The sequence below is a fragment of the Trichoplusia ni genome, unplaced genomic scaffold (assembly GCF_003590095.1).
Source record: "Trichoplusia ni isolate ovarian cell line Hi5 unplaced genomic scaffold, tn1 tig00000164, whole genome shotgun sequence".
NCBI lineage: Eukaryota > Metazoa > Arthropoda > Insecta > Lepidoptera > Noctuidae > Trichoplusia > Trichoplusia ni.
Window position 1 is genome coordinate 3,652 of NW_020799990.1, and position 10,023 is coordinate 13,674.

A 10,023-nucleotide genomic window follows, 5' to 3' on the forward strand; every position below is an offset into this window, starting at 1 on the left:
GGACGAAGTCGCGGGCAACAACAACAAAGTTCTTGTGACTAATATTATTTAAAATCAAGAGAAAACAAATACTACAGTACTAGTATTCTATCTTGACTACAATTTATGGTATTTTTATAATATCTTGTAGTACTAGGCTCTTTTACAGTACAAGTCGGGCAATACGCGATAGTAAACTTGCATCATCTATACTAATATATAAACCTGAAGAGTTTGTTTGTTTGATTGTTTGTTACTTACTTATTATTTTGTCTCGTAAACTCTTTTAGGTTCAGTACAAAAATATAAGATTTATAGTTAGAATAAATCTGATAAAATTTGTTGTAAAAATCAGTATAATTTGAGACGGTTAATAAATTTTTATATTATATCAAAAAAATCGGAATGACAAAATGTTTTCTTAATCGTATCAAAAATCACTGGGGCATTACTTTTAACGGACGAATTGAACACCTTATGTACATTATCTTTAATTTAGAATTTTAATAAAATACAGACATTCAGAAGAGATATACATCTTAAGACTAGATAAAATATGGATGCCATGTTAAATAGGATTTGGATTCGTGATGACTGCCAAGTCTTCACTGGTAAACTGCTAATTAAATATTGGATATCGTTAAAGGAAACAGATATTTCGTTTTTTTGTGACACAATTGTCTTAAACACTAAATCATCTGTACTCGTGAGTAGTTTATTACAAATGATGCAATAAACAATTACAGGAATAGCCAGTAGCAAAGTTCAGAATACAATTTTTTGGTATTGCAACACTGAACCATAAACGTAACGTAAACGAACTTTAGAAAACGAGTACAGTCGTTTAAAGAACAATAAATTAAAAAAAATATATTCGGTTACTACAATCACTTTAGTATAAGAAGACAATATTTGGACATTGAAAATCAATCTTATCTTAAATAATACTCAGAACTTAATGCCGGCTTGTACTTTAGCCATGAGGTCGGCTGACTGGTGCAGCTGCGAGCGTTCAGTCTGGGTCAGCGGCTGGCGGATGACGTCACACACTCCGCTACGACCGAGCACGCACGGGAGGGAGAGGAATACTTCGTCGTTAATGTCGTGTTCGCCCTGGAACAGAGTAAATATTATATTAGTTGACTTTGAAATAAGGCGAAGGCAAAAAGTTAGTGGACATGCTTGAATGCAATTAAAGGGAAAGGCTTGAATACTTTGGCGGCCACTGAAATACGTTTCTATCCGTCTAAGTGGAGGTGAATGTCATGAGGATTTTTCACTTATAGAAGCGATATAACTAAGGACATTGTATTCTTTGTTAGCTATTTTATTTCATCTGGATACGAAGAAATCCGAATCATTATTAAATCCGATGTTTCTTACGCCAACAGGACACTCTCCCCCTTCATATTTTACAAATTAGTAAATATAGTACCTTGAGGTAAGTAGACACAGCGTGCACACTGTTCGCGTTGGACAGTATAGCCCTTGCCAGCTGCGAGAGCGAGAGGCCGATAGCCCAGGAGGTGTAGCCCTTCAGCTTGATGACCTCGTAGGCGCTCTTGACGACCATGGTGTGCGTCTCCTTCCAGTTCTCAGGGTCACTGTCCGAGCCAATCTTCTGGTTCAAGTCGCTGAGCCGTACGCCCGCTATGTTCACGCCGGACCAGACGGGCACTAGTAATGTAATAATAGCTAGTTAGTTTTTTTATTGTAATTGGCCTTCTTCCTTCTTTTTTTATTTAATGTGAAATAGCCAAAATTTTGCCAAGCTGGTTGTATGTTTTGGCCGCTCAAAAATTAGTTAATACGTCTAATGCTAAATAAACATTGCTTTCAATACCAAAATTGTGCCTTAAATGGGAAAATTTTCTTAAAAAGTACCTACAGTGGAACATACAACTCATCATCCATGTTTAAAGCTCCTCTTTGAACAAAATCGATTAAAATAAATAGGTTACTGATATAAGGTTAGCTAAGGTTAGTAACAACACCTCACCGCTACTATCTCCGTGTTCCCCAATAATGTATCCGTGGCAGGAGGTGGTGGCGATGCCGAGTTTCTCCGACAGCAGGTAGCGGAACCGCGCCGAGTCCAGGTTCGTTCCGGAGCCGATGACGCGGTGCTTGGGCAGACCGCTCAGCTTCCACGACACGTACGTCAAAATGTCCACTGGATTGCTCGCTATTATCAGTATAGTGTCAGGACTGTGCTTCACGAGCTGAAATAAAAAAATATATTATGTCGAATAATCGATAGAAGAAACAAAAAAGAATAACCCAGTACAATGTTAGACCCTCATGTGTGAACAGATCACAGGTAAGGTATTATGTGTATATCAAGACCATTACCTTGGATCGGTGCACAAGTATTTGACTACTTTCTCCAATAAAGAAATAGTAATATAAATGTCTTTATTACTAAATGTAGCGTTGAAGGAAGTCGCTAACTTTGTTGTGCCTTATGGCATAGGCCTACTGGAATTTCATCTCGGATATAAACATAAAATTTTTTATTAGCTGAGGAAAAAAAATTGTGTAGCTATGATGAGGGAGTCTTGACTTTAAATGCAAAAATTCTTCATCAAAGTGATTACTGGTGATTTAAAGAGTTCTTTTCAATATGCATACCTTTATATTAATTAGAAAAATAATAATTCGGTGATCGGTATTCTTCAATTACCTGAGGTATAATAATCTTGAGGACATCGGTGTTCCTCTGCACCAGGTCGAGGCGGCTCTCGCCTTCCCGTTGCCTCACACCGGCCGTCACCACGCAGATCTTGGACCCCGCCGAGATCGAATAATCTAATAATAACAATAATTTATTTATTTAATTACCCAGCCTTTCTAAATGCATTTGGCATTGCATTGTTGGAATGCTAATTGTAACTGTGCTCAGACACGAAATAGTAATAACCAGAAAATTAGTTAATAAACAGAATCAACAACTAATGATTAATTGAGTCATTATAGGTTTATTCAACATCTTTGAATATCTAATACGAATTTTATTGCTCGCAACAACGCAATGTTTATTCACGGTATTCCACCTTCTTTTTTTACTGAAATTATTTTTATTTCAACGGATCTGTCCATCCGATTGCTTTTTTATGGTTTTGTTCTCAAAACAGAAAAGCGGAATCCTATTACTGAGGCTAAAGCTATCTGTCTTTCTAATAACAGGGAGTATCTCATGAACAAATGTTTCTTTTTTAACAGTATCATGTTGCGTTGTAGCAAAACTAAAATAGCGGATATCATGGAATTCAATTAGAAGGGAGACAAAAAAATGTGGTTTATCCCCGATTTGATTTTTAGCCCCCAGCATCGCCACTTCGACTCGATTAACTCGGCTTTTTGGATGATTTGATTGAGGATGTTTGCCCTTACCTGTGCTGGCTTGTATCTTAACATTCCTCATGAAGGCAGAGCCGTGCTGCAGGTCCATCAGCTCTCCCTTCAGCTTGTCAGCCATCACGTCTACCATCGCGATGTTGTTTGTAACACCCTGTAGCAACACGAGAATTTACATTCATCCATCACTGCTAAGTCTATTGAAGGAAGCTAAGGCTAGCAAAAAATATCAAGTATATGACGGCAAGAAGTAAACTCATAAAAGAAGCATATTTCCCACAAAACGTGCCTGTAAGAATTTTTTAAATGGTCTATGAGCTTAGAGACGTAGTTTGATCAAAATTGGTCCTAAGGTTTTTTTTAAACTTTCATCTTCAGAATTCTACTGAATATTTTTTTGTCTAATGACTAAATATATTGATTATTTAGAATCCTAGTCATCAATGAGAGTATTTATTGTAACAATCACGAGTTTCCGTCAGATAAGATTAGTTTCCATACTTGCATCACGCAGGGCGCGAGTGGTCGTACATGCAAGTATACACTTACATATCACGGCAAATGGGATGTCCCGTGCGCACATTTCTACACTGGCAAAAATCCATACTAGAGTTTATGCAGTTCGTTAAAGAAGGTTTATCAAAGGGTGTATCCTTGGAGAAAACTTAGTTACAAAACTTTTGGTTTCATTCTGAATAATATGGGATAAAAAAAAGAAACAAAATATTCAATCATATCTTTGATATAAGCCCTTTTTTAAGGACAATTTGGAAGCGATTATTTGCTTTTCAAAATGTAATTTTTATGGAAAAGAATGTGTAAGAAAGTCTATTTGCATTGACCATCACATTTTTTTTACTATACACATACTCATTCAGAGTGGGTTTATTTATACGGACTGCTTTTAACGAGTGCGTTGCTATCTAATCTAAAAATATTTCATAACATCTGTTGCCTCGCACTGGCCTGTGACGTATCGCGGGTAAACACACTTTGCAGAATTCCTGCACCATAAGTCAATTAAGGCATAAGGCAATATAAGCCGTTAATACTGTCTCTCTCATTAATATACAATATAATCATTTTCACCCGTCTTTAAAAGGGAGGAAGATCTCAATTCATCTGTATTTTTTAAGGTTTTACTTCTGAACTTCGACTGGATGAATCAATTCTAACGTGGCCTGTTTTTTCATGAAATAGCTGACATGTAGTAAAAAAACATCAAAGTTAGCTCAGTAGTTTTGAAGAATACAGGCACATTTTTAAACAGACTGGTCGACTCCACATAGGTACCTAAAAATCTGTAGTCACTTGTATTGCAGCCCGTCATCTATCGATTATACCAACAGCCATAAATACTTTAACGTTTCACTTCCTTTTCTGCGCTTCATGTGGCCATGTCAACAGTTACATTTATATTAGGTACTTAAATAACGAGCGATTTCTTATCGCATTATTCCCTACTTTCTGAGAATAATCTAGATACTGAGAGTAAATTGCATTCAATAATAATCTAAATAGAAAACGCTAAATATAGTTCACCAAAAAGGATGTTCTCAGTTCGTCGGTACTTTTTTCATGTTTTTGAAATCCGATTCCACTTGCAAGTGATGCTTTTAGCACCCACTATCATACTTTGTGCTTTTTATCACCCTTCTTTAGATTTAGTCAAATACCTTTTTTACAAGCGCTTTCCTTTGATATATCTAAGCATTTGAAGCCTTCTATTTTCTCACAAAAAAAGATACCTAACGCAGTCCTGAATAGACTGAAATGGAAGAAAAAAAGGGACACAAATAAGTTTTCTTACTCTCCCTATTAAAGATGGATACTAGAATAATAATTCTCATAAACAACACTAAAGTTGAGGATACATTTACAGCATATTAGTAAACTAGCTTGATTTCGCAACACAGCGTAGTACCTATCTCCAGGGATTTTACCCACTCCTGGGAATTGCCATAAACAGAACAATAAAGAAATAACAATAATAATTTTCCTTTGTGGCTTCGGATTAGAGTATACATTACCTTGTTATGACCATAAACTAATTCCACTCACAATAAAAGTACCGCGAGAAAGCAATAATTCCTAATTTTTTAAAGCCTTAAAGGCACTGATCTAGCCAATTCACAAGCGCGGCAGGATCGATGCCATTTCTAAATATCGATACATAAGTCAGTTTAATTTAATAAAAGAAAATATTTATAAACTAAAACCGTGCAGGGAGTCGATTATGTAGCTATATTGGAAAGAAACTATGAAAGATAAAGGGTTTTAAAACAAATGAGAGAAGTATTTTTATATCTGCCTGTTGTCAGTTTTTAACAAAAAGAGAACTACTTTTTCAGATTTTGAAATAAAAAAAAAGTAGAATAGATAAAAGAAAAACGACTCCCACAGTAAGGAATTTAATCGTTGTGTCGCGAGGGTTTTCACAAACATACAAATCACATGCACAAGCCTAGCAGATATATAATCACGAACAAAACAACTTTTTGTTGCTAAAACCGACCACAAATAGCACAGCGCAATGTGTCGCGGGTTTGATCCTCGGACAAGCACTTGTCGGAACCAAAACTTTTCCTAAGTCGGGATGTTCTTGTGCAGTACTTGAAGTTTGTAAAAACCTTTGCTTACACTAACTTACTTTTCGTATAACTATTCATCATATCATAAATATACACTGCTTCAATGTATGCTGATATCTACCCTCTTCATATTCGAATGATATCAAACAGATAGTTCGATAATTACGACATCATCGGTCCCCAATGACTAGATTGTGCGAGTCGAAAATTTTTGATAGTATAAAATGAAGCAGAAAGGACGATTTGACCGCACATACACAACATAAAATACATCGGCAATTATTTATGAAGATAAATAAATAGTACAAAAAACACTGAACCGGAAAATGAATTGCAAAACCACACACAATATAACTAGTAAACTGTCCACAGGTCGCGGCCACACGGGAGTGTGACGTCACCCTGATGAAACCGAGGCAATAGTTAAGTAATTACATCCATGAGATCAGACACGTTAATTCTTATGGACATCATCTGACATTGTATTATTGTTACAACTGCAGAACGTTATTTAAAGTGTAAAAATCACCGAAATTTCAATTTGCTTTTTCCTCATCTTTGATTATTATCGAATGTCTTTCCTTGCGCATATTGAATAGTTATTTAACGAATATGTAAGCTGAGTTAATACTGCTCAATATAATATGTAAGTTACCTGTGTGATCATGGAGAAGACAGCGGCCATGCCGACTTGTCCGACACCAACCACCGTCACCTTGTTCCCGGTATCGTCCAGCTTCTCCTGAACGGGCTGGAACAGCTTCTCAATCGTCGCCATCTTGCCTAGAATTAAATTCACAATACGTGAGAACACCGACTCGCATTGCTTAGCACTTTTAATATTATTCTTTAGAAAACTTTGCACTAGAGGCCCCATGGTGAGGAAACGACCGCCGCGCACCGCTACGGTAATGATACGCGAAGTTCCTTGCCTTGAAAATCGCTCAGTGCGCTCAAACGAATAGGCTGCTACCTTTAGAACTAGATTGCAACTTCCACCTACTCAAAGACGATATGAAGTTTCATTCATATGACTAATTACCTATTACGCCTAAAGGCGGCAACGGCAGTGACAAATTGTATGCGAAGCGAGTGGCATTTCGTGAAAACAAACGCAAACAAACATATGGGCGCATGGCAAAAGCGACTAAAAAATTTTGTTTTTTATTAAAAGATATGCTCAAAAGTTCAATAACTAAAGGTGTTTATATCACGATTTGCCAACCACGGTATGATGTTGATGCACTTGTGCGGCCTAAGTGACCCGTGACTTGAATTTTCAAGATGTTTCTCCGCCCATAGTAACGCCCCTCCCCATCGCTTGACACAGAAATTGTCTAAAAGTCTTTCTTAGGTTATCAACTACTTTAAACTTATTTTCAACTAAAGATGAACAAGTCTGGCCGCGTCCTGTACTCACGCTCTCATCGGTGAGGGATGAGTCTGTTTCCTCATAAATAAATGATTTTTGTTATAATTATTTATTTATATCTACAATTATCATATTTCATTTAGATATCGCATTTTTTGTGAACCATAATTATAGTATTTTTCCTCAATTGATCTTGAAATTTTGCGCTCAAGGATAAGCTTATGAGATGATTAAAAACGGAACAATTTTTACTTTTTAAACCACGGTAATACAAGGAACTGAAAAGAAGTTCTTTTAGTATTTTTTTGTTGTATGTATCATATTCATAACAGTATTTTTGTATTATTTTTATTTTTGTGAAGCCTTTTTTATCTTAGTTATTAGAGTGGGAAAAGTCTCAGCACGGTTTGTATCATGACATTCACGAAGTATGGGGTGTTCGTATTGCCCAATTTTATAGAAGTTGACGGCAACAGGGGCATGCCACATTAAAAACATTCGCACACAATAAATATCGCTAGCGATAGCAGATCATTACAAAATCGCCGAAGCATCGCAGCCAAGCAGTTTAAACAAATTCCAAGACATCAAGCCATCGATAATGACATCATCTGCATATTACAGTACCAAATATATGTATATTCCCAATGTCTTAAATTAGGTATATGCAAAGAACTTGTGAACTTTTCCAAACAAAATTATTTCCTTAATAAATTATTACTTTGAGAAAAGTCATTGACCACTCTCACGTTACGTGACGATATTGCCAGATAAATCGAGTATTTTTTAATAACATAATCATAAAAAAAATGCATATAACAGTCCTGTTGCTTTTCTTTAGGAATATTGCGTCAAAATAAACTAACCAACCTGACCCGTTGCGGACATCTGCAGTTTAATTTAATTAGGTTAAATAATTTGCATAATAAAATTGAAGGTACTTATTTCCACAAAACAATGGCCAACAAACTATAAATGCATGAAAAAGAAACAAGTTGGATGCACTCCGCTGCAAGTTGCACTGCACTGCAAATATGCGAACGCAATGCAAGATACGAATCCAGTTGTGAAATTAATGAAACTCACCATTTTGTGAATTCCCATTGCTCTCTGCCATCTTGTTAAATTATTTATTCAACTTTTATAAACTCGGGATAAAGTCCGGAATTATTTCAATTAGCGTAAGAATTATCGAAAGTTTTTTGTCGACTCACACGCGTGCTTGCTTTGACAGTGTCAAGGACTGACTGAGTGAAGGACTTGAGGCGTGATGCTTATATAGTGAACGGCGACTGAATGGCCGCGCGCGCAACAGCTCATTCACAAACAAATGCGTAACCGGATTGCAGCCGGGCCACCCAATAATTATGACTGTAGCCGATAGCGCAGTGTTATAAAAGTAAACGTGCGAAGGGACGGGTTGCAGTTGGAATCCCGCTTGAGACAAATACTAAATTTGAGTGCCTCGCAAGTTAATTGTCGGTTAAGAATTTTGGGATACACAGATGTGAAAACTAAGTTCAAATTATGAAATCACTTTTTATTTTTTTTCTTTGACAATTTCGATCAGTCATTGTTTATTTTTTTTCAGAAGACTAAATACTTCGGATTGGAACTTTCGCATCATATTCAATTCCAAGAATATCACATTATGACAATAAACAATTATGATTAGTTTTTCGGCCCGCCTAACTATTGAAATGTTCTCGTCTCGGAGTTCCGAATAAAAATTACTGCTTTATTATTGTCAAGGACAGTAAAATGTTAGAAAAAAGGTCGCAGGACCAATCGACCTCTTTGACCTCACTTCGCGAAACTACCAAAATGAAGGTTCATTGACAGGCGGGAGAAGCGTATCAAGTCTAACCTAAATATAATGTTGGTGCTCTTAAATTAAAAGCTGCAAGAACTTTAATCGCATTCAGTATACAGGCAAACATTTTACAATACTTTGGCATAAATAAGTGGATGTAAATTACAAACTTAATCAGACAATAAACGAATATTTCAGTAGATATTTACTGAAAAGCCAATTAATTTTAGTTGCAAAAAATTTACAATGATAATGCTAACACAGTGAAACGTACCTTTCAAGTGAAGAACACTTATAAACTGATAAAATATAATTGTAAATAACACAATATATTGTTACTAACACTAACTATATATGCCTAAAAAGTAATAAAGTCTTATCATAGGCCGGTCAAGGACAGATATGAAAACTTTATCGAATCACATAAGACAAACCAGTTAGAACAGGCGCGTTAAACTTAAAAAGTGTGAGGGAAAGGTTTCAAAAAGTTAGAATACGTTTTGGAAGTTCAAATAGAGTACTTACAGTACTAACAGTGTACAGGTGTTTGTTGTCGTGTGTTCAGTCACGTAGTTTGGGAGTTGTTGCCAGGTGATGGTGTGTGGTGGTCGTGCACGTACTCGCCTCACTCCGGACTCGCCGGTCCCACTCGCGTCGCGTTCGAGGCACGCTCAAGGTGACCTTGGACCGTCCGTTTTGGGAGCCACGCCATCGCGCATGCCCCACATCGCGGTCACACCATTATACTTCATAAATCAAACTCATAAGAACGCTTTTACAACGCACAAATTGGGCACAGGACCATAATCAACGCAACTGTTTATTTGTCACATACGATTTCCAGTTTTTAGCACTTCGTCATAAGATTCTAGTTCGAGTAATACTCTTGTTGCTATCTAGAATCTAGATTA

At 36.5% G+C, this 10,023-nt stretch overlaps 1 protein-coding gene across 3 annotated transcripts; it reads right to left on the bottom strand.

Annotated features, from left to right (window-relative positions):
- Positions 1-263: 263 nt before the first annotated feature.
- On the bottom strand, positions 264-9,717 carry LOC113506948 (L-lactate dehydrogenase-like). 3 transcript variants are annotated; one of them, XM_026889791.1, is made up of 7 exons: positions 9,638-9,717; positions 6,583-6,710; positions 3,373-3,490; positions 2,663-2,787; positions 1,979-2,201; positions 1,415-1,656; positions 264-1,092 (listed from the first exon to the last, which is right to left on the bottom strand). In XM_026889791.1, the coding sequence occupies exons 2-7, from the start codon at positions 6,703-6,705 to the stop codon at positions 928-930; spliced, it is 996 nt and encodes a 331-aa protein (XP_026745592.1). In that variant the 5' UTR covers positions 6,706-6,710; positions 9,638-9,717; the 3' UTR covers positions 264-927. The 3 variants fall into 3 exon arrangements, with proteins under 3 accessions (XP_026745592.1, XP_026745591.1, XP_026745590.1); XM_026889790.1 differs by lacking the exon at positions 9,638-9,717 and adding an exon at positions 8,386-8,558; XM_026889789.1 differs by lacking the exon at positions 9,638-9,717 and adding an exon at positions 6,970-7,078.
- Between the last annotated feature and the right edge of the window lie 306 nt (positions 9,718-10,023).

Coding starts and splice junctions, on each gene's coding strand:
- LOC113506948 (XM_026889789.1), bottom strand. CDS start 7,063: ATGCGCCCATATGTTTGTTTGCGTTTGTTTTCACGAAATGCCACTCGC. Junction 6,711..6,969: donor GCCGCCTTTAGGCGTAATAG/GTAATTAGTCAT, acceptor ATTTAATTCTAG/GCAAGATGGCGACGATTGAG. Junction 1,657..1,978: donor GGAACACGGAGATAGTAGCG/GTGAGGTGTTGT, acceptor TTACATTACTAG/TGCCCGTCTGGTCCGGCGTG.